Here is a 25,320-nt window from a genome sequence, read left to right as displayed (position 1 = left end):
GGTCCCTTTTGGCCTTAAAATCTATGATTCTATGAGAATTAAAATATAAGAGGCTTTCACTGACCATCACTGACTTCAATGAAACTACAGTGATTTGTACCTGCTGAGGATGTAGCCCTAAAATCTTATAAGCTACAAGAACAATTTTACACGAGTGAAACCAGTAGTCTTAAATAAAACTGGTGGAGTGGTGAATCAGGCCCTTAGATTGTTCCTGAACTACTTAGCCACTCTGTTTTGGATTCCTGCCTGGAAGTTGTCATTCAAAAGCAGCAAAAGGATCACCAGAACTAGAGAGGATACATGCTTTCATTCTTATAAATATTAGTTATGCAGTATATATAGAAAATTACTTCCTTCCATTTGCCATTTTGTTTACATATTTTACTTTTGAAATACAACCCAATCATTCAGTATTCCTGATTGCAAAGACACCAGACCGCACTTTCAATAAATAATTCCACTTTAATGTCAAAGTAATAATTTAGACAGATACAGTGTGCACACCTGCAAAAAAATATATGCAAGCTGGTTTACAAGCTAGAGGAACAATAAACCAATAAAAATACATCATCCAGTTAAGTCCGATGACACCAAATACTTATTATTAGAGCTTTACAAAGACTACAAAACTTTTCAGATGATTTATTTCACTGTTTCTGTCTATTTACATGATATGTTACATCAAAAAATGTACAAAATATAAAATGTATACAGACAAATGTTTCACAAACAATTTTTAAGTTGTAAACTAGGTGGACTCACTGAGATGTATTGCAGGAAGTTTTGTATATGGTAATATTGTGTGTGTTTGTGTCTAAAATGGCAGGAAAAGATTTGCAAATTTGTTCAGAACACATATGTAACAAAGATCAGCTGGGGTTTTTTTGGTCAGCTGTCAGATACATGTGCTGATGTTTTACAATAGAAACTGATCTAAGTTTTGGGGCTCCACATCAGTCTGACTACATTCTACATGCATAAAATCAATTAGAGTTTGTACTAGGGCAATAGCACCGTGTACGGACCGCTAGATTCACTGATGCAGCTCAGTGCTATTGGAAACTGCATTGATTTCTTTGTCTTTGTTTTACAGCGAATGACCACAGGGTGGCCACAAAGAGTTAGTAGCACCAATTACAACATCCTGAAGGTAACATCCATTTAAGTGTACAGTACATATACACAATGCCATAGCCCTTGGATTATTTTTTTTAAATTATTTTATCCAGTTGTCTCTTGTGGCAATAGCATTTCCAATTATTCTGATCAGTTTTCATGCAATCTGTTTGTAGCCTGCCATGACAGATGCACTTAAAATTTCATTTTTTGCCCCCAGAAATGTATTGGCTTAATATACAAATTGAAACATGCTCACTCAAGCATTGATAGCTCCTGCATAGTCATAACAACTGTAAATACAGGACAAACACACGAGGTTAAAAACAGTTTTTAAGGTTTGCATTCTGTATTTGTTTGCAACATTGAGGAAATCTCAGCAAGTATAACATCTCTTAACACCAACAGGATAAAATACAATTTCTTGTTTGTTTGTTTTGATTTGTGCAAGGCTTTTTATATTTACAATACCCACCCAGTAGACTGTGCAAAACCAACCCACTTTTACAGTATAAACTCTTCCTCTTCCACAGTGGACATCACTGCTTCAGTGTTCTTTAATGCTGTTTTTTTTTCATGTACAACAATATCAATCAAAACAACATGCTTAAAATTAGAAAAAGAAAAAAAAATAAACAAATATTTGTGCTCATGCTGCATCAAGTGCATCCAGCTCTGCTGGATAAGAATTCGAAACATCTATCCTTCAAAAACTCCATTCCACAGGACTGAATGGATCTGGGTCAGCTTTTTCAGCTTTTAGGTGATAGTGGAAGTGGGTTCTGGGTTTCTTGTATATTTCTGAGGGTAGGCAGAGCAATCTATTCACAAGATAAAAATACTATATAGCAACTGTTCTTTCTCCTATCCATTTCTTAAAAAATCATGATATACAGATATGAGGCTACTGTGTTAACTGACGTTATTTCGGTAATAAATGAAAACAAAACAGTGTAAATTACCAATGGTTTAGGAATTAAACCAACCGTAAAACTGTTCTAGAAATCTGTTTTAAGGCAGTGAAACAGCACCATAGGAAATGTTCCTTCTTCCACTGAAAAGGCTCAAACGAATGAAGCCCTAAAAAGCCTTTAGTCAGTGTTGGTTAATAATTGGTATAAAACTGTAAAGGAGTGGGTAGGTGGTTAAAAAAGACCGTTGTGGTAAAAACAACTTTATAAAATCGGTGACTTGTACACTAAAAACTTCATGGAGAGTGTCACTGTGACCATGGCAATTAAGAATTAAATTGGCACTTATCCAGCATATCACAGTAGTGTTTTCTGGTGATAGCACAATACTGTTTGTGCTTATTGAGTTACTATCATCATCTTTGATTCATTTTGGAATGGGCAGTAGTGTACGACAAACACTACTGTAGTCCTGTGACCAGCACCATGTGGCACAACAGAGGTGAGAAGAGGAGCAGAAGACTGCACTGCTAATGCAGCACCTCAGAGAAAAGTAAAGGAAAAAAACAAAAAGTTTGTACTGTAAACTTTTAGAGAGAGAGTTAGAGAGATTGAGAGAGAGAGAGAGAGAGAGAGAGGAAAAACAAAAAAAAGGTTCCAGTTTGGCTAACACATGTGCAATCTGCTTAGTTGCCCTCCATTTAGGGCCCTTTCCAGTTGATTAATGGAGTCTTACTCGCTCCACTGATATTGAAATGCCTTGAAATTAAACAAATTCAAGCTTTCCACTTCAATTTTAATTCCTGACTTTGCAGAGTTAAACCTCCTGCCTACCTACAACACGCCGCTCTTGTTCAGGGACCTCAGTGTGCTGCTTTAATCCTGGCAGTAGTTAGTGGCAATAGATTTTACTATAATCCTCTACCCAGGTTCGTCCCCTCTAGAGAGTTGATTCAAGAGAGGAATCCAAAATGTCATCATGGTGGCTGGTGCTATCACTGTCACAGCTTTGTGCACTCGAGTAATTGGCTGCTTCTTGGAGCCTCATTAGCATATTCATCTGAAAAAGAAGGTAATGTTTATGTAATCACTGTAGCATTTAATGCAGCAAGGGCTATGTCAAAAATTAATTAAACTACTCTGGTGTATGCAGTGTGCTGGTACCCAGAGTGAGAGAAATGGCAAAATGATTTCAGAACGGGCAAAATATCAGTGGCTCCTCCTGGCTGCCCAGCCTTCAGTGCTTTAAATAAAAGCATGAGTGTAAAGGTCTAATAAGCCATAGGGATATAATAACTCTGCAATTCAGTGGTGTGAATGGCTGCAGCTGCAACACAGACAGGCAAAGGAAACAGTATCACAGCTGGACATCTGGGCCCGTATTTGGAGACAGTCAAGCCTCCAATAATGTTTTGGCTGCTGTAGGCAGAATAAATTGGAAAAGCAACTGCAAACATGATCACACGAACACACACCCTCCGAGAGAGAGAGTATGTGTGTGTGTGTGGGGAGGTGGACTGTAGCCAGCTGCTACATACAAGAGCACCATCTGCTGCTCAAGAGCTGACTTCAGCAAAAGGAACAGTAACAGAAAACAGCAGACTATAGTCCTGAGGAAAGGGGAAGCATAACATAATTCATTTGGGTATTATTGGAGCTTGTAGCACATTTGATAAATCCTCAGAAGCCAACGCCTGCCCTAGAAAATTGCTCAGATTCTTGACGACAAACTCAGTATAATGATGATAATTTTATTTATAAAGCAGCACTCATGCCAAGGTCCTCAGAGCACTGAAAAACATTAGCCCAATTTTAAGACAGTGACATTTTAGGTGAACAGTTCAGGTTTCTTGTAACAAAATATATGCAATGAAAGGTAAGAAGAGGGAAGGTATTTTATTTGTGTGAACCCTTTTCAAGTTTGTTCAGGAATACTTGAATGTCTATACTTCATGACTACACCATTCACAGATAATTCTATAAGCTTTGAACATTGTACTGGGGATACCACGAAGCAGCTTTAAGCTCCAAATTCAATGTGCGTGTTATATACCCTATGTATGAGACAAATACTGATGTGTGTGCGTATGTGTTACATTCTATGTATGAGACAAATTCTGAAATGCCTTGTTATGTCATACAGGGTCAATGGAGCTGATTCATCACTACTGAAATCAGTATCGACCCTCCCATTGGCTTCATGGATGCAGGTTCAAGCCTATATGCAGTGCAGATGCCACACTTTTGCCACATGGGGGATGGGGGAGGGTCCAGACAGCAAAGATTCATTATGGTGGGACACAACTTCTGCACTACAATGGAGGGATAGCTCAGTGGTTTGAGCTTTGGCCTTTTAAACCTAGGGTTGTGAGTTCAATCCTTGAGGTAGGGATCTGGGGATTGGTCCTGCTTTGAGCAGGGAGTTGGACTAGATGACCTCCTGAGGTCCCTTCCAACCCTGATATTCTATGATTTCTGCACACTGCTATGCGGCAGGGATAGTGAATGGGCTGGGAGCGTAGCCAGAGGATTCACTTGCAGTGTAAATCCTAAAGGGTCAAAGGGCCGCTCCTGTATTTGTCAGGTGGGAAACAGTGAGTCACATAGGCTAATTCCCTACATTATTTGGAGATTCATGGTCTGATTGCTGGGAAATGAACGCTCTGAGCACTTGTGGGGACTTGGGAGTAATATTAAATATATAATTGGTATATTCTTTACATTTCAAATTCTAGGTTGAAACACAGATTACAAAGGTAAGCAAAAAGCTTTGTTCTTACCAAGGGGTCCCCTTCAGTGTCGCTTTGTGGAATGTGCTTGGAGGTTGTTCCTTCTTGTGCAGATGCGTAACCCTCAAACCCAATGTCTTCTGGTCTTAACTGAAGTAATGATGGCCATTCATGCTGCACAGGTGCGGAGCTCCATGGGTAAGTATCTGCTACCCACTTTGAGGGATCCTCCCATGGCGCTCTTTTACCATACATCTAAATTATGGATATAATACATTTAGTTATTTAGACTGCACGCTTTTCAATATGTTACTATTTATAATACTATACAAATGGAATCAAACACATCTAAACAACTTTTGCAGCAGAGACTCAACTTTCAAAAGTGCTCAGCACCCACAGCGATGGCCCGAAGCTCAGAAGAGCTCACTTTCAACAGGCACCTAAATGAAATGGCTGTGTATTGAAAAGTGCTCCACACCTTACAACTCCCAATGAGAACAAAAAGAAATTGAGAAGCTACAGGTTTTGATAAAATGTGAAGTGGAACTTTGGGAAAGGAGAGAGAAATTTCTCAAGAAGTTGTTTGCGAGGTAGTTGGAAAGTACAAACCCATTTTAAGTGACATTATTTCCATGCATCTTGCAAAGAAGAGGGACATAGGAAATAGAAACAGAGATGTTCCATTTATACAGGGCTTAGGAAAGCTGTAGCAGAACAATAAGAAAGCCTCTTCAATCTTGAGTAGCGTGTACCTTCAATAGGTGAAGAGAAGAAATTCACCTAGCTCTTTTTATCTCCAGCTTACTCAGAGAGTCATATTTTCTCTGAGTGTCACAATGATCTTTTCTGGACTCAGATTATCTTGGTCCTATTGCTTCTTATAAGAACATTTATTTTCTGTATAGTGTAGGCCCGGTAGTATAAAAAAAATAAAGCAAGTCTGTAGGACTTCTGTGTACTATTATGTTGTTGTTAAACAATTCAGAATGTCTAAGAACTGGGCTGGTTTGTGGCAATCCAATAATTTCTTCTGGAGGCTGCCATCTTGTGCTACAGAATTGAAGTTTTCATTTAAAAAAAAAGTCTGTAGCCCTCATGGTTGTGAAAATTAATTGAACTACTCCTGTTGATATCAAATTTATTTTTGTTTTAACTCTGCAGTTTAATGAGGATTGTTTAAATGTTAACTATTTCACAGCTTATTAATGTACTCAAGAAACAAATGACAACCATATTATGAAGATGACTCATTTGAATGTCTCAAGTGGGTGGGACTTGGCATGTGGGCGGAGCATGAGAGAATACCACTATTTTTTTTTCTTATTAGTTTCCTCCTGGTCTAAATAAGCTGCAGTAATCTTGGTGTGACTGTGCCTATCAGATGTTCAGTACTCTATCTCAGTTAGTTCAAGCAGTTTTAGAAAACAGAGATGCTTCAATAATGCAAGATTCCAAACCTCACTCCCTATGAAGCAGAAATTTTAATGAGTGTTGGCGGTACCACTAGATTAATTTTTGGCAAAAGTTACCTTCCATACCATATTGTTCGCAGTGTTGCTGTAGCCTTGTTGGCCCCAGGATATTAGAGAGACAAGGTGGGTGAGGTAATATTTTTTACTGGACCAACTTCTGTTGGTGAGACAGACAAGCTTTCGAGCTATACAGAGCTCTTCTTCAGAATTCCGAATTCCTCAGAGTTCAAAAGCTTGTTTCTGGCCCAATAAAAGATATTACCTCACCCACCTTGTCTCTCTTTCCATACCATTCTCTTCATAGCATGCAAAGTTGTAGTGAACAAAAAGAGAACAAAAGGGGCCAAACAGAAAATGAAAAAAAAAATCAGGTAGAAGGATTACTTCAAGTAAGTGGGGAATAGTTAGGCCCATAGAAAGAAAAAAGAAGAAAAAATGCCACAGACAAGATGGGAATAAGAGAGACATTAGAGCAGACAGAAACTCAGGGAGCAGTAAGACAAAAGAGAGTCAGATTCTCATGTCCACCAACCCTTGGTGTAAAGTGCCTTAAATTGGCTGAAGAAGCCCAATGGAAAATAACCGTGGTATGGGGGAACTGTCTTCTGCAACAGCTGCAGTCCGCACCCTTGGTGTATGCGGAAATATGGGTTACATTGGGAAGAGTTGTGGATGGGATAGGAGGGGGTCTGGTGGACATCTCTGCTATGCCTGTTTGTCCACTAGTATAAAGTCCTTGAGGTCCTTCACCTGTGAAGTCCGCACTCGCAATGGATGTGGTGGCCCTGAATACCTTCTCTTCATTACATACAAGTGAAGAGAAGAACAAGAGTGTATCCTCTTGTCACAGACAAGCACGATCTCAAGAAAAGCCAAATCATGCATCAGGAAGTGCAGGAGAAAAGGGGTCTGGCACTTACTTCTAGAATTCTACCCCCTTTTTTTTGTCACTGTGGCACAACACATCACTCTGACGTATTTCTGAAACGTATCCTGGAAAAAGCTTACAAACACAACACAAAACTATGCTTTTTCTTTTGAAGCAAGACACAGTGTTTCTACCTACATACCTGAAGTCCCTCTCTCACAGCCTCCAGAAGATATGGCACCAAAGAATAGTTCCAAAGATCTGTGAACCACACTCTGGAGCCATCAACATCCATGGGGCAGGGGAGGAAAAGGCGAGGACCTGAGAAGAAAAGTTTTTTGTTAAATAACATGAACTGGGAGGAAAAAAAATCTCCAAAAAATGTAAGGGAAAATGACTACCGTGGCAAACTTGAATAAAGAGACTGTTTATCCAGCACTACAATTATTGGCTAGTACTGAGTTCAGCTTTATGGTATTAAAAAATTAGAGTCCTTCTTCCCCTCTTCTAATGCCTGAACTACACTGGAACGTTTTAGTGGCAAAGCTAAAGGGACGTGATATTTTGCCAGCATATCTGTGCCATCATAAGCCTTAATGAAGACACGGTTACACCAATAGAAAAGTGCTTATGCCAGTATAATTTATTTCACTTTGCTGAACCCAAATTAGCTATATCATCACAAGCTCTTTTATACCAGTGTAACTGTGTCTACATTAACTATACTACATAGATAAGCAGCAAAACTTTTAAGTGTAGACATGGCCTTAGTGTGGAGATTCTTGGAACAAGTCAACGTTTCCATGGCAAACACTTGAAACTCTTTAGTCAGGAAGTAAGGATGGAAATCACAGGAGAACAGACTTCCTCGTATGATTTCCATTACTTCCTTGTTTCAGTCAGGTTGGCAAGGCATGCTTCCCATGGTGATTTAATGTTTTCAGTATCAGCTTAAACACAAGATTTTATAAAGTCAATTCAATTTCTACAAACTTTATGAAAGGTTCAGGCTTTACCCTTACTTCACTCTGCTGGCTTAGAAAAGGCTAGCAGCACACTGCCTTGCAAGGACTCACCAATGGTCACATCTGAGGAGCTGTGCGTTTCTAAAAAGCTGTTGAGATGATGCCATGTCTTAGGGATCCAGTCAATAATCTTGATGAGGTCATTATTGCGCATGTTCCTTTCTATTTCTGTCTCAATCAGTTTCCTTCTCAGATACCTGCCCAGGAAACCTTTTACAGGTTCCGTGTGATTAGCACATAGCACCCACCTAATGTGAGAAGAGAAAACATCAAATAATCATACAGTGAATAAACATTGCCTTCCATCTTAAACACAGAAACAATGACATCAGTGTTTAGTACTGGTTATCTACTAAAATAAAAGTCAATTCTAATAATAAATCGTAAGGATCTATTTAGTCCGTATCACAAGGGTGATCTCTTTGCCTGTGCTTCCTGAGCCAATAGAAATCCAGTATGTTATAAGGTGGGCATATTACTACAATCCTGAACACCGTGCTGCCATGGCATGCGGTAGCAGGAATGATATTCTGTCTGTTTTGCCAGGCGGAAAAGTGCCACACAGACAGATGTCATTAAGAGAAAGGGGGAAGAGGCAAACTGCTGTAGAATGTGATTAAATTCAAGATGGGTGTTGGTGGATAAGCTGGAATGAGAGGAAGGAAATCTGAGAGGCCTGCACAGAGGAAAGACAAAGAAAGTGTATTTACCTGAAATTGTGATGTAGCTCTAGATTTGGTGATGAAGTAACCCCTTGGTTCATTGTTCCAATAATATAGGGACTAAAAAGAGAAAAGTAATACATTTAGTAGGAAGCGTCACTGCCACAGAATCCATCCAGGAGACAATTCAGAAAATATTCTTTATTTTTATCTTGCCTGGAGTCATATTTGATAAAAGAATGTGCAGATGCTGTTTAGTCTCAAATTCCAATGATTTCTGGCCAGACTTATTTTTAGTATATTTGTTCTTGCATTTTTTTTCCTTTTCACACTTATGTTTTACTAGTGGTCATAAGCACTAAAACTAAATGAAGCAAAAGAGTGCTCACATACCTCATTATCTGTGGCTTGTTTAGTGGTTTTACTTCCAGGAACCAGTGAATCTTAGGAGCACTGAGCCATAATACACAAATATTTTATGAAGGGAAGCCCCTATCACAGGCACTTTTATAGCAGAAATAGGCTGATTAATAGGCTGCTAGCAGTTTTCAAATACCTTAATTACTTTTTATTCTTTTTTGACCATGAAAGACAGCCAGTCAATCACATTCTCCTTTGGTACTATTTCTAAACAACTTTTCCACTCTTCTACAGCCAGGTAAATTTTTGGTTCACAGTATAACTGTTGGAAACAGGAGGTCTACCACAGAAACAGCAGCTACTGTATAGCATACTCCATGGGTCCATATTGTATCCAGGAAAACACCTTATGGATAACTACCATCATGCATCTGTTGTTACCCTCCCACAAGCTCTGGGAGCTTCTCCTGGAACTAATATGCCTGTGTTCCATGACACAGATGTGTTCTATAGCAGGGAAGGGGTTAAGATCCTGATTCCGCAAAGAATTTAAGTACATGCTTAACTTTAAGAATATATTTAAATCTCATTAAAGTCAGAGGGCATTAAAATATGCTTTAAGTGAAGTACACACAAGTGCTTGGCTGAATAGGGATGGAATTACTCACATATTTTAAGTTAATCACATGCTTAAGTACTTTGCTGAATCGGGATATAAGAGATACAAGGATTCCTTATAACATATTTCATCGTATCACACTAATAAAGAGCTTTTAATTGTTTTAAGCACAGAAGGCAGGGAAATGAAGAGCTGCTACCTACCATGTATTATATTTACAATTGAGGAAACCATTGAAGATATCACTCAAAGAACCAATATGGTGGAGGTTATCAAGAATTATTACTACAGGGAGATCAGCACCACTATTGTCAGCACTGCACTGCTCAGCCAGGTTAGCTAGGTATTGACGCAGATCCTTCAGCAAAAGAAAACAAATAAAACAGGAAAGTAAAATCCATTTAGTCACAGTAGGGGGGAGATTTTCAAAGGCACAAAGGGGAGTTAAGAAATTTCCCCCAATGCTTATATCTCAGCTGAGTTCCCATAACCACAAAGACTTGTTTCTCAGCCAGGGCAAAACTGAAGTTTCAGCTGTATATAGAGAAAATATATAGCTGACCTGGTGTAGTGAAAACAAAAATGTAGGTAAGTCTCACTAAAGGTAAGGTAATAAAGTTTGTGTCCTGCTATCCTGAGGATATATTTCTCAGCAATCCAGCAATAAAAAACTCTATATTCCATTACCAATAGGCTGAGCTATTTAGTTCACAGAAGTAGTCCCGCACTTTTAGGAACATCAAATTAACTTAATTCAAACAAGAGATTGTTATCTCATCTAGTTCACTGCTCCCATTCCCTCAGATTTCTGCCCATCATCTTCATCCCCTCATAGACCATCTGTTCAACGCTTTGGGGCTGCTATCTCACATGCCACAATAAAGTGTGTTGCTTACGTTTATTTCTCTCTGTCAGTTAGCTACCTGGGGAGTAATGGTGGATTTGGGGTTGGGGAAGAATGGTCTGTAATCATGACAATTTATTTTGCTCTTGATGGTTTACTGTTCCTCGGTCTCCTGGCTAGTCCAGCTTTTTAGCTGTCCCTTGTGTGCAATCTACAGTATAGCACACAGCACAGCAACGAGAGCATGGCTCAGCCTGCATTTTCCTAGGATAGGGATTTTTCATTTCCCGCATCACTCAGAATTTGCCCCAGTGATTTCTCAAGATCAGTACACAGTCTCTCAACAATCCTTGTTGTGAATCCCTGGCACTTTGGACAGAAATCTCATTCCCATTATACTAGAACATTTCCTGGATCAGTGATAGCAAAATCGTATTTTTTTAAAGTAGAAACATGTTATTTGTTGCTTTGGGAAAGTTCTTGTTTGGTTGTATAAATATATTAGGCTTTTTCTGACCAGGTGCCTTGAGAGAAAATCATGAGTTTCTTCCTAGTTTAGCTCTGTAGCACCATCTGTATTGTTCAAGCACACATGGCAAGGATTTCTTTTTTCTTTCTTACAAACTATAAGGTTTGCTTGTCAAATAATCTTAGCACAAAATAAAGAAAAAAAATGAAAGAAAAATAGACACATACACTTGCCAGTGAGCCAGCAAAGTGACATTTTTGTGAATCACTCACATTATATATTCTACATATATAATTCTGATAAATTTGAGCACTTCCCTGTCAGAGTGAATGATATCACAAATCGTTTGCATAAAAGGAATGAAAATAGGTGTTTGTGATGGAATAGTTCTCTTATCTCCTCTATGGTCCGTGTGGACTTTCTTCTCAAACTATGCTAACAGTGCTGCGTGCTCATCACAAAACTCTAAGTAAAGATATTGATTTTCTGATTTTTTTTTTTTTTTGGTTAGCAACCACTTTACATACCCCGTTTAGGGTACCAGGTAGCTTGTGAGTTACTTGTTGATAATTTGGTTATTCTGTGAATACCTTGGCAATCTGAGGTATATAGTTAATTCAACCTGCATGTTGTCTGAAGCGTGGGCTAAATATTGTATTATCGGCACCACTACTGTAGAATTCAGGAGAAAACAGCAGCAACCAGAACCTATGTAGTGCTAAGCAAGGAATTGAACCCAAGTGCTAATCCAATGCCCTGGGCACTAGATCACCCTTTCTACTCTCATCCAGTAATTTTGGGCTACCATTTTCACTATCAAAATGCAAGTCAGACTAGCACTACATTGTACAGCTAATGTCTTCAAAAAGAAGTTACTGGAATTCCATGGACTCGAGTTAAAATGGCATTTTATTCTGCCTTTAGCAGCTTGTGAAGTGGAAGTCCTACAAGTGCCCCAAAAGTCAGCTCTTCTACACAATATCATGATGCACCACTCAGATTACAAAGAGCTGTGGCTGCATGTTTCACTCTGATTAAAGGTTCAATCACTGTAGGAAAACACAAAAACCAGGGAATTGTGTAAATTAGCAGGACTAACTCTTGCTCATCAGTACAAATCAGGCAACGAATTTGTCATTTTTAATTGTAACTTACCTTGCTTGATTTGTGATCTACATTAAAAATAGCAATTGCATCCTCAGTTTTTTTCCTGCCCAATTTAGTTATTATGTATTCAGCCAGTCTGTTGGCTAAATAGGTCTTTCCAGTGCCACTGGGTCCTGACAGGATGATTCTGTGATGCTCCATCAGCAAATTAAAGTACCGTTGGGTAATTGGCTTAGGAATTAGTGTATCAAACACAAAACTGTCCAAACTGTTTTCTTCCACTCCTGGGAATAAAAGAAAAAAAATAACTTGTCTCCATTCAAGGTGATGTCTAAAATAAGTATAAATTCAGCATGGTTTCTGCTGACATCTATGCCATGCTGAGAGCAGGTAAATGCTCTTATCTAATAATCCTATCTTCTCCAGGGTTTGAATACCGTTGGAATTGCACAGATACTTCCTAAGGGGCAAAAAGATAAAACAGCAGCAGCACCACCACCATGAGTAGATGGGTGGGAGCAACAAAATCAAAGTAAATGTGAAGAGAAGGCTCTGTGAAGCAGAGATGTGTGTTTCAAACGTTAAAGGCATTTAAGATAAAAAGGTCGAAGTGACAGCAACAAGGGTTACCAGCAGAAAGATATCACATCAAATGACACGGTCCTTTTGAAGGCCCCCAACATAGAAAAACCCTACAGCTCTTTGAAATGTTTAAAGTCCCTATTGTGGAGCAGGATGGCTTAGAAACATTTCTGAATGGAATTCTTGAATTTTGTCCCTGTTAAAGCCATTTGTCCTTTGCTGTGACTTTAAAGTCAGTGAGAGAAGAGAAATATTTTTTGTATTATTTAATATTTATACTTCTACAGCACCAAGAAGCCTGAATGTGCTAAGTACTATACAAACACATACAAAGAACTTACATGACAAATGACTTCCTGTGCTGGACACGGGGTGAGAAAAAGTCAGGTTTAAACGATAAATAGAGGGGTTGGGAGGGATATAACAAAGAAGAGAAAAATATCTGAAAAAACATAGTTGTGGTTTTACCTTTCAGGTTCACGGTGATGATGTTATTATCTCCAACCAGATATCCACAAGGCAGCAGTTCAGGCACTTCCAGGCTATGGGCTCTGATTAAATCCCCTATACAGTAGCTAGCAATACAATCGGAGCTTAAACCCAGGCTAGTAGCTGGATCCACTCGGAAGATATATTCCTAAAATTATACATACACACAAGATATAAAAGTATGCATGGTCATCTCATGTGACACAAGTTATTAAAACACATACTTTAATGTAGGTGGAGGCCCATTTAAAGAAGACTCCTATGCATTTCAGAGAAGCATATGTAAACTTAAAAAAGAGCAAAAGCATTAACTTAGGCTATATGAAAAAAATGAATTAGGCAAGTCAAAACTAACCAAGTAGGGAGAGTTTATGGGAGACAAAGAATATGGAATTAACTGATCAACCAACTTTTAAATGTCCCACCTTAAAGAGACGTCTAATTACTCCATCTAAAACGTCCCATTTGGTTTTTCCACTAACCCCAATGGAGCCTATCAAATATGCTTGCGTCTTTTGATCCTATAAAGAGAAAGAGAGAGAATTCACAAACTGGACTAAAATTGGAGGAAATCAGTTTGCCACACGCATTTAAAGATCTCTAAGATACAATGCTACAACTTAGTAATTAACACATAAAAATAGGTATAAGTAATGTTAAGGTGGACACTTCAGTCTTACTTCATGCCATTGTCCACCTATTATTTTAATTATATTGTTATATATTGTGATAGACCCAGACCAGTTGGGAACAGCAGAGTAGCAGAAGGGAGATATACTGGCCACTGGATAAGTAGTTTTCTGTTCCCTGAGTGACCAGAGCAGGGGCTGCTCCAGGCTAATAGACCCCCTGACTCCAATTAATCTGCTAAGAGTCAGGTGAGGCAGTTAAGCACTTGACTCTAATTAAGGCCCCTCTGATGCTATAAAAGGACTCACTCCAGTCAAGCCAGGGGGAGCCAGAGGAGAGGAAGTGTGTGTGAGGAACTGGGAGCAAGAGGGTGCAAGAAGCTGAGAGTGAGTAGGCGTACTGCTGGAGGATGGAGAAGTACAAGCGTTATCAGACATCAGGAGGAAGGTCCGGTGGTGAGGACAAAGAAGGTGTTGGGAGGAGGCCATGGGGAAGTAGCCCAGGAAGTTGTAGGTGTTGTGCAACTGTACCAGGAGGCACTCTAAACAGCTGCAGTCCACAGGGCCCTGGGCTGGAACCTGGAGTAGAGGGCGGGCCTGGGTTCCCCCCATACCTCCCAACTCCTGATCAAACATAGGAGGAATTGACCTGGACTATAGCGTCTACCAGAGGGGAAGGTCTCTGGACTGTTTCCTGGGCCACAGGGTGAATCTGTGAAGGGGGCAAATCCGCCAATAAGCACAGGACCCACCAAGGTAGAGGAGGAACTTTGTCACAGTATGTGGAAATAAAGTACATTATATAGATCACACATAGCTCTAAGGTTTTTCCTGTATTTAGGGTTACATGCATGAGTTAAACATCAATGGTTGGCATTTGCTTCATGGGGTAGTACAAAGCTGCCTTATCGCAGGGCAGGATCTGGGCCTAGCAGTATAAAAATATTGAATTGTGACCAAGTAAGCTTCTATCCCTTCACACTGAGTCAATTAACTTCAAAGTAGTCATATTGATTTCTTTTCTTTAAGAAATCTATGGTTGAAACGATATTATACATTTTTGACTTTGAGCTAATATTTTTAGCTTAGTTGTTTGGAACCATCTGTGCAAAAGTGATGTAGACTTGTGGTGGCACCTGAGCGATAAAAATAAAGTAAGACTCATTGTATACTAATACAGGTTACACTATATTAAAAAGATTTTTGGAACACAAAACATCAGATCATGAGGATATGATTCAAAATTGATTAATTTGGACATCTCAATTTTGTCCACATGAGGAGCATACTTGCAACTTGCCAAGGGCTATACCTAAATTACAACGACCACCCCTTTTAACAGAAGCCCATCTGAAAAGACTACAGGTCCCAGTATGCAATACTCCAACTTAAATTGAGTCAGACTAGTAGTCTGTCTGAGCCTTCATAAAAGCAGCAATAGGCCATAATGCAGAAGATTGTGGGGACTGCATTTGACAATGCCTGGATTAGATAAAAAATATAGGAAGAAAGGATAAAAGAAAAAGGGTGTATGTTGAATGCTTGACTTTCAGTCCCTCACTGAAAATAGTGCAAATAGCTCAGCTATAATGGTGGTATTTACTATATCTGTGATTCTAGGACTTCAGGAAAATGAACGTACCTTGGATCGACCATAGCCCTTACTTATGGTGACTATAATTTTAACACTGTGGCCTTCTTTGGGGAGGGCTCCATCTGTAACATCATCCAGTAAAATATCTACAACACAAGAAGCAAACATATTTTATAGAATGTGATTAATCTAAGAAGTGATATAAGCTTTGTTTTACTTGTTATTTTAATGTTTGTTGCAAGGTCTTTTAGTAAGAAAGGCCACTATCACAACAATAGCAGTATGATCACTTTAATTGCTACTTACTTCTCCTCCATTTCTGTTGGAAATGAAAAAGTAATGATTTGTCAGCTGATAAAGGCAATCATTCCTAATAAGCTTTGGTTGTGTGTATCCTGAGTTGAGGCCCTATACATTCCGTTAGCTACAATACATTTTTTTCTTTGCTTTTCTTACTGGAGTGTGTTCAAAACTACCATGGATCCATGTGACAACCTAATTTAAACCTCATATTATGTAGAAACATAACCTTTGGATACCCACCTTCCCCTTTAAAATGCGGTCAGTTGAAAAATAGCAAATCCTGAAGCCAAAACTCTTGCTGCTGTAAGTCCATTGGGTTTTACCTTCCCTTCCCAACAGACTTTACCTTACACCGATGAAGCATAGTCACATGGAAGAGTCCCTCTTTCCTCATGATGCAGCTTCTAGAGCTGCATTCCCTTATTGTTCTTTTCATGTCATCAACTTCCTTGATCAGAAGGAAGAGGAACTTGCCCAGGAAACTGCTTTGTATTCAGTCTGGACTCACTCAGTGTCCAGCCACTTCTCTAATGATAGGGTTGCAATGCAGGACTTCACAGAGGTCTTGGAGGTAGAGAGAATCTCCATCTTCCCCTAGACATCTGTTTCTTGACCTGCATCTTCATCAGTTCCTTCAACAGGGCTCCTGTTAGGTGCTGAGGCCATAATATTCCTGCAAGGAACCCAAATTGCTCTTTCCCCAATAATGTTTTAGCATAGCATGAAGGTTTCCACTCTTGGGGACTTTTTACTAACTGTCTGAATAATTCAAAATCTCCATTCTTCCCCATCCTAGCTTGCCTTGCCAATGGAGCAGACTCCAGTTAGGGCTTCATTAGTCTCACGTGATGCAGCCCCCAAGCATGCTTAACTGGACCATAGCTCCAAAGCCTCAGGTTAATAACCTCTTGGTCTCTACAAAAGTACCAGAAGATTTGATGGTGGAAACTTCCCACACTTGCAAGCTTCCTGCTGCCATAGCAAAATGATATGCAGTGTTTTGATTGGAATGGGTACACATTTGAATGGGATCTTCTTCTCCTCCATGTGCCTTAGCCTTGTTAGTTCTTATAATCAGAAGTAATCAGCTTGCATACTAGAAGAGCATGCATCAATAGCACACACAGAATTATACACAATCTATAGTATTTTTTTGTTGTATCTGATTTAATAGAACTCTAGATTTAGTCAGAACCGAGAGATCTGGAACTGCAATTTCAGGATCTATTCATGAAAAAGTTTCTAAGTTTAGTACTATTGAATGGACCACTGCTCTGGTATTGGGGGCTTCCTCCCATGGGGTGGAGGGGAGGGAAGGGAAGCACAATAAGACTTTTCCTTCCTGGTACTGAATGAATGTGTTTGCAGTGGAAGAAACACTTCATGCCATGTCCAGGGACAACACAGCCTCATCTATTCAGTGAGTTAATCCAGGCAATAAAATGGCTGGCGTGTAAAGAAAAACATGCTGATTTTCATATAAAATATAAAATTAAACCAGAAGAGAGGCTCAAATACCCATGTAATCAATGACTGGCAAGATAATATGACTGACTGCCAACTCAAATTATTGTCAGGCAGTTTGGCACATCCCCAGCTGTACTATTGCCCAGACTCCATCTATAATTATTAGCCACACTGTTATTGCTTCCAGAGATTGCATTATACTTTCTACAGATGTGCATTACTGATGGCTTCTCTGCTTCTGCTATGCTCATCGTTTTAACAGTTGAGACAGTACTCCTGTTTCTTGGCCACTGTATGCAATGAGTGCAGAAAGCTTACAGTGGGGAGATTGGGATTATCTATTCTCAGACACTACGGTATTGTATAATGTGTGAATGTTCAGAACCTAAATCCTGGTTGCTTTTCTACATGGGGATTCCCACAGAATAAGAGGATTTAGTGAGCAGAGCAGGATTTGGCCCTACAGTAAATGGTAAATGGATTGATCTGGACCCGACGGTATATGGAAAGAAAAAAAGGTCATCCCAACCTAGACTACATATCTACATTCCACAACAAATTACTAGAATCTAACTCTAAACAGTGTTCACTTTCCTTCCTGATTGCAGAAATGGTGCATTCTTAAGGAATCCGCAGGAAATGAACAATACAATATCTGTAGATAAAAGGGAAAGTTTTAGCAACTACTCTCACATTTGTCCCACAAAGACACATATTTCAGCAGTTCTTTGACACCTGTTCTACAATGGTGTCCTTCCTATCAAATATCAACCTGTAGCATACAAAAATCAAAGACAAACATTGCTAGGAGCTAGGAACATACTGTGTGGAGGATAAATAATCTGATATATTCTCTGACTTCTAAAGCCAAATTTTCAAAAGAGATCACCAAAACTATTTGTGATGTCCATGTGCAAATACCCAGTAGCACATGAAAATCTGAGGTTTATGTGTACAAATCAATGCATGTGTAGTTTCAGAAGGCACATTTGAAATATGGACCTTTAAGAAAATAAAATGAAAGAAAAATACATTCATGTTAATCATGTATATATATGTATTATTCACCTGACGTAACAGAGTCTGTGATATTCAAGTTGTTCAGAGAAAGCCCTAATGATTGCCGTGATGAAGAGGAGGATGTGCTGCTTGAAGACTCAGAAGATGGTCGAGCCGGCTTCCCGGTATTTCCAGTCTCTGCCTTTAAGCGATCATTTTCAGCTTTCAGTATCTCAATTTCATTCTAAAACAAAAAGAAATCAGTATAAAAACATGGGAGATTTTTGTCTCTGAAAACCATTGAGCACCGGGTGGTTGTTCAGGCAGCTTGCTGCTCACCAGTACAAGCTAACTGGTTTAGCAGCTCTGTAGCAGCATGTAACAATACATCAACAGTACAATACAATTAGTGGAAACTGAATTCTCTTCAGTTCTGAAATGGGAGGGGGGACTGCTAAAAGCTCCTTTTATTCTTGCATCAATATCACCGCTGATCAACACAACGTTCAAGTCCTTGTGTTTACTACAGATCTGACATATTACACTTGGAATTTTCACTTCAGAAAGCCATTTTTCTTTGTCAAATATCTTATGTAATAGTTATTTCCTTTAAGTGGTTACTAAAATCTCAGCTAGATAATGCTGCTAAAGTCACAGAAGACTACCGTTGCCGCTAGAAGTACATTGAATCAATGACATCACCAAGGAGATATGAAATGAAAACCAAACAATAAAAATAAGATAGTTTAACTGTTTCATAACCCTTGTTGACATCAGACAGTTTTTGACCACCCCAACATGGTTTTGTTCACATAAGAGCCAAAAAAACCCTTTTGATGAAAACATATAGTGACAGATGAATCAGAACAGTCAGGATTTTTTTGTTAGCTAAATCCTCTGTGGTGCCAAGAGATTATCGAGTTTACAATAATCAAATGAAAACTTAGCCTGAGCACAGCCTGATACCAGCTAAATCTAGCTTTTAGACGCTTCATGAAACATAGTACAAAGCAACTGCTTATTCTTGGAGACGGCATTGCACATCAGATTTAATTCCATATTCACTCACATTCTGCTAACTGTCTGAAACTTTCATAAAGGCTCTTCAACCACATTTTAAGAATAAAAAAATAAAGGATAGCATCCCCCCCCCCGAAAGAAACCAAACAAGCAAAGAATGGTGGGAAGTGAAGAAGAGGGGGTCAAACATGTAAAAAATGCCAGCAGGTAATAAAGGCACCTGGGTTCAAATCTGGAATAGGGCTCCAGTGAAATGAGTCATGTGATATCAAACCCTTCCCCACCATATATGAAATTATTAACTACACCAGTTTGCCCAGGTGAGCCACATTAGAACTGATGGGCAATGAGAAATCTGTGTTGGGAAGGTTTTAGGGTGCTTTGAGTATGTACAGTATAGTGCTATATGACTTATTTTCCCCTCCACTCCCAGAAACACCGTGTGGGCTGGACAGCCCAGGAAGGTTTTCCTTTTAAGAATGCTCTAGGAAGGAGAAACACGGCAACAACAGTGATTGCCAGGAGCATCAGGGGGCTGGGGACTAGCTAAGCACTGTCCCAACACTGTGGAGTCATGTGACCACAGCAAACCATTCCATCCATCCTAGGAGAATACCTGGGCTGGAGCCCTCTTCAGAATTTCCCTGCTATTTTAGGTTCCAGACTCTATCAGCTGGTTTTTGCACTTGGGAGACTGAATGTTCAGATGAGGGTGTAGGAATGGGAAGGTGCGGCTAGGACTGAACATAGATAGGGCCTAAATCAGCAGGGCTCTGTGGTGAAGATTGCAACTGCTGCTAAGAGCTCCAGAGATGGATCCTGTAATGGTGGGAGCAGCCAGCATGCCTCCAAACCCCAGGTCTCTTCCAATGAATGCAGTCACTTTTCTGAATTTCCCCTTTCTTCACAGAATAAGGTCTCATGCAGATTGAAGGGGAGTTTGTCAGGAGGCAGGGGTTGGGAAGATGCAGGCTGAGAAGCTGGGTTGAGAGAGGACGTAAGAGGGAGTCATGGGTAATAATTAAGCAAGAATTTTAGTGGGCTAGTAAAAACAAATTGTTTAGGTTTGTGGAGAAGAGTTGGGTCAGGAACTAATGAGTCCAGTAGACGGACTAGTCCATGTACATAAAAATAATAATGCCACCCCCCCACATTGAGTTAACAAGCTGTGTAACAATCAGCTTCCTGATCTCTTTGCTTGTCTGTCATATCTCTTCTTCCCACCCAAGCCTTTTCAGATTGTAAAAGCCTTAGGGAAGGGATTATGTCTTCCTGTGTATCTGCAACACACATTTTGATTGCTAGTGTAATATAAACTATATGAATTAATATGATCATTATAATACTGTATCTAGAGTTATCAAGCCTGTCTCTAGGAAGTGCTATCAATCTCTCATGTTCCTGTGTGACAACATTTTTTTAAATAAACAAAATAAAATAATGGGAAGGAGTTAAAAAACAAACAAGCATGCTCTATGTGAGCACTACCCTACTTACTTATGCCACTGCACTGACCTGCATGCGGTTCATGGCTTCACGAATCTGATCAAGATGGTGTGCCGAACTGAGGGCCTCGAGACGAATGTCTGTTAACTTTAGCTCTTTTTCCCTCAGCTCACTCTTTAGCTGTAGAATAATTTCAGCCTCTGCCTCTGTGCACTCACATATCCTAAAGAGAAGAAGGAAAATAGGCAGGAGATTAAAGGAAGCTTTTCTCCTACAAGCAGTGTCATTATTACATATCAAAGAACAGAAAATGGTTGCTGCTGTTAAAACCTAGGAATGGAGAGAGAATTTTATGAAAGCAATATGAAGAGGTTCAAACTGCAAAATAATAATAAAGAAAAAAAACTAAAAATGTCTAGATGAAATGATCATTTCTCTTTTTTATCTTTCAAATTTAGTTAGTTTCCTGTGGTGGAAAAAAAAGATGTAAAAAACTGAGTATGTACAAAAAACTAGATTTTTTTTTACATGCTTGGTTTTTCAAATGTGGAATGGCTGTATCTTCAAATAGCATGAACTATACTTCTCAGCTGTGTCACTTTTTCTGTGCAAAGGGTATGATTTTCCCAGATATCAGTGATCAAAACGGAGCTATGGTGGTCAAATTAAACTATTGCTACATATTATTTATTAGACACTATTTAATAGTGTGTGTTGTGCTGTGCAATACACGAAAATACAGCCCCTGCCCTTATGATCTAAAAGACAGTCCCTGCAGGGGCTGTCATATTTACCTACAGTCACCCCATTATGATATATGGTTTCTCAAATACTGCAGTTATTTACTTATACTTATAATAGGGTAAATATGTAACTGGCTAAATGTTGATTTTTACAATGGAGTTCATTGCATAGTGTGATTACAGACACAGAAGCATTTCACTTGACTTTGTCTAGTGAAGCCTAAAAGCTACCTGATTCTCATTCTACAATGGTACAATTCACCTCACCTGTTATGTAGAACACCATGTCCCAGAACTCACTTGCTATTTTAATTAAATCCATTCCATAACATATAACTGCCAGAATATGGAACAACAAGTTTCTGCCACACTTCAGCACCAGTCAATGCTTGCAGTCAATTTACTCTGATGTTATTTTGCTTTTATTACTTCTTCTAAATAGTTAATGTTCATAAAATACTTTAAAGATGAAAAGCACTACATAATAAGTATTATTATTGCTTCTAGTATGCAAACATGAAACAGAGGTCAGCTTTTAATTGCCAGAATGCATGCAAATGCATTTTGGGAAAGAAAATGACACACTCTTCAGTTTAGCACTTGGATATGCAATTCCATGCCTCACACTCCTTTTTACCGGGATCTATGCTTGTAGGTCACATGACCATTTTGCCTTTTCTTTGGTGCCCAGATTAGAGATGACCTGCATATACACACATTAGACAGACAGAAGCAAGCGGAAGAAAGAAAAGGCAATGATTTAGAACATGAGACTCAGGTCAGAAAAATTAAAAAGAAACCTCTGCAAAGGAAAGAAGATGTAGTTCATGGTATATAAAAAAATTAAATGGCAAACTAAAGAAGGGAAAATGTCAGACTTTAGCCTGACTATATTAACAACATGTACCAGTATTTTATATATGAGGAAAAGAGATAAAGACTCATATTACAACGTACTAGGTCATCCCCCTTCACTCAAACACTGCAGCCACCATCACTAGTGAACTGATGAGGGGTTTTGCATGTGTGGGAATACTGAAAGAGATATTGACTGATCAGAAGGCTGACTTTACTTCAAAGCTAATGGGAGAATTGTGCAACCTCTTGAAAATCAAGGCCTTGCAGACGTTGGTCTACCACCCCCGGACAGATGGGCTGGTGGAGTGCTTCAGTAAGACACTGAAAGAGATACTTAGGAAATTTGTGACCTTGGATCACCATCACTGGGATAAGTAACTCCCACACCACTTTCTGCCATCCATGAAGTGCCACAGGCACGGACAGGGTTCTCACCATTCAAACTACTATATGGTCAGGCAGGATCCCAGACCACCACCGCAAGAAAGCCAATTTGGTACAGTATGTGATCCACCTGATGGAGAATTTGGAAACACTGAGGGCTTTTGCTAAAGAAAACCTGCTGAAATCCCAACAGAACCAGAAACGGGCCTGCAACCAAAGGGCCAGGATGTGAGACTTTGGGCCCAGGGATAGGGTATTATTGTTGCTAATAACCTTAGATTCAAAGTGACTGACCAAGTGGCAGGATCCATTTGAGGTGGAAAGAAGGGTGTAAGGGACCAGGGTTAGGCAGTCGCAGCTGGGCTGACTCTGCCTGCCAGGGACAGAAGTCGCTAGGCCAGAGTTAGAGGAATCTCAAAGCCAAGCTCTGTAAACAAGAGTCAGGGTTGAAGTCAGGCTGGAGTGAGAGACTGGAGATTAGAGGCAATACCAGGTTAGGATCATGAGGCAGAAGTCAGGGTCAAAATCAGGCTGGAGTCAGAGACTAGCGATCAGGGGACAAGGCCATGTCTGTCATAGTAACAGGTCAAGATCTGTGTGGTTGCCCAGACAACTTCCTGGCCAGCCCCTGGGGTTAAGTAGGGGCACTTGTCCAATCAGAGGGCCACAGGGTACTGTCACTTTGGGTTTCGTGAGTGGTACTTTCTGGAGCACCTATTCTCCACAGTGCTCCCTGTATGTGCTTCTAAAGGGCCTTCCATTGGCACTGTGGAAATATCAACCACCCCATGCTCTTCAGATCCAGGTTCTAGTCCCTGGGTCCTTACAAAAGGTGGGGGTGGTCAATTATGAAATCTACCAGCCAGGGGGAGGAAAGAAATGCAAATAAATCAAGTGAAACTTCTAAAGACTTGGGGGACCAAAAAGACCTCCTCATAGCACGTTTCCCCCAACAAACCTCACTAGATCACCCTGCAAGCGCCATGATGCAGGGCCAATACCAATGGAGGGAGAACTCCAACCTGAACAAAAACAACAATTATGATATCTGATTGAAGCCTTCCCCTCAGTATTCTCAGTCCTGCCAGGAGGCACCTACCATCACATGGACATCAAAATAGGAAAAAGGTCCAAGAAAGCCTTTGACCCCTTCCATTGAAAATTTGAGAGATAGTCCATCAAGAACTGCAGGCCATGCTGAATTCAGGGATGGTTGAGGAATCCCATAGTGAGTGGATACCCATAATACTTGTGTCAAAAATCAATGCGTCAACACAGATCTGCATTGATTTCCAGAGTGAATACAATATTGAAATTAAATGAGTACACATGCCTAGATTGATGAATTGCTGAACAGGCTAGGAGCTACCAAGTATGTATCTGTTTTTGATCTAACAAAATGTTATTGGCAGATTCCTCTGACAACCAAATCACCAGAGAAGACTGAATTTTCTACCCCCTTTTGGTGTCTACTACTTTAAGACCATGCCATTTGTTCTTCACAGGGCCACAGCTACCTTCCAATGCCTAATGAACCAAGTACCCATGGATGTTAAACTGTGGCATACAGTAAAGATATTGTCATTTCTAGCAATGAGTGGAACGATCACCTAAAACACATTACCACATCACTGCCAGTCCTCAAAGAGGCAGGAATAATGGACAACTCTGCCCAATTTTGACTGGCCAGCTGAGAGGTAACTTACCTCCGCTATAAAGTAGGTGACAGGTGTCTGAAGCCACAGATTGGTAAAGTACAAGCCTTGGACCAATGTCCCATGCCAACCACCAAAAAAAGCAAGTGTGTTGCTTTCTGGGCCTTTCGAGCTATTATAGCCTCTTTGTATCAAGTTTTGCCACCATTGTGGCCCCCCTGACAAATCTGATAAAAGACACAAGCCCTAAGAAAATTCATGATCTGAAGTTTGCGACAACGCATTCAAGATGCTGAAAGGTCAGCTAAGTTGGGAATCAGTTCTCTCAAGCACAGACTTTTCCAAGATGATTCATACTGTAGACTGAAACCTCAGATGTGATTCTTGGGGCAGTACTTTTGCAGGACTTTAAAGGGGAAGAACATACCATTCTTTACCTTAGCAGGAAGCTGTTTTCCCAAGTATCCTACTCTGTCACTGAGAAGGAGACCCTGGTCATGAAGTGGATCGTAGATGCCTTACAATATTATTTGTTGGGGAATCGTTTCCTTTTAGAAATAGACCAGACACCAACTTTCATCAAGTTGGCTGAACTTGATGAAAGATTCCAACCCTAGGATCATGCAATGGTAGCTTTTCTTGCAGCCCTATAGTTTCCAAGTAATTCACCAAGCAACAAGGGTCCATAAGAACATGGAGTTTTTTTCACAGGTAGGGGAAGAACAAGGATCCATAATGGTACCCCGGCATTGAACTTGAGGGGGAGAGCATGTGATGGGGTGTATATACCCTGCACTAGAACTGAAGGGGGTAAAGAGCAACTCTGGGTATATACTCAGCCACCCTACCCATCCATACTGGAGAGTATGCTCGAGCTGGAGGCGGAGCGGAAAAGGGAGCCAGACAGCTCAGAAGCAGCTTGATAGGGCAGGGAGAGAGACCTACTTTGGGAGCTCCTGCAGA

The 25,320-nt window shown here is 39.9% G+C and overlaps 1 protein-coding gene across 20 annotated transcripts in view; it reads right to left on the bottom strand.

Annotated features, from left to right (window-relative positions):
* Positions 1-445: 445 nt before the first annotated feature.
* The window catches only part of NAV3 (neuron navigator 3), a 353,937-nt gene continuing 329,062 nt past the window's right edge, over positions 446-25,320 (bottom strand). For all 20 annotated transcript variants that reach the window (XM_065559490.1, XM_008164582.4, XM_008164583.4 and 17 more), the window contains 12 exons: positions 20,787-20,940; positions 18,321-18,495; positions 15,531-15,628; positions 13,685-13,780; positions 13,239-13,407; positions 12,237-12,472; positions 9,972-10,126; positions 8,838-8,909; positions 8,179-8,375; positions 7,305-7,423; positions 4,811-5,014; positions 446-3,090 (listed from right to left, as the gene is read on the bottom strand). In XM_065559490.1, the coding sequence (XP_065415562.1) occupies positions 2,971-3,090; positions 4,811-5,014; positions 7,305-7,423; positions 8,179-8,375; positions 8,838-8,909; positions 9,972-10,126; positions 12,237-12,472; positions 13,239-13,407; positions 13,685-13,780; positions 15,531-15,628; positions 18,321-18,495; positions 20,787-20,940 (1,795 nt within the window). In that variant the 3' untranslated portion in view covers positions 446-2,970. The remainder of the gene's footprint in view (positions 3,091-4,810; positions 5,015-7,304; positions 7,424-8,178; positions 8,376-8,837; positions 8,910-9,971; positions 10,127-12,236; positions 12,473-13,238; positions 13,408-13,684; positions 13,781-15,530; positions 15,629-18,320; positions 18,496-20,786; positions 20,941-25,320) is intronic.

Source organism: Chrysemys picta, chromosome 1 (genome assembly GCF_011386835.1).
Source record: "Chrysemys picta bellii isolate R12L10 chromosome 1, ASM1138683v2, whole genome shotgun sequence".
Classification (NCBI taxonomy): Eukaryota; Metazoa; Chordata; order Testudines; family Emydidae; genus Chrysemys; species Chrysemys picta.
This window is presented reverse-complemented; position numbering and strand designations above follow the sequence as displayed.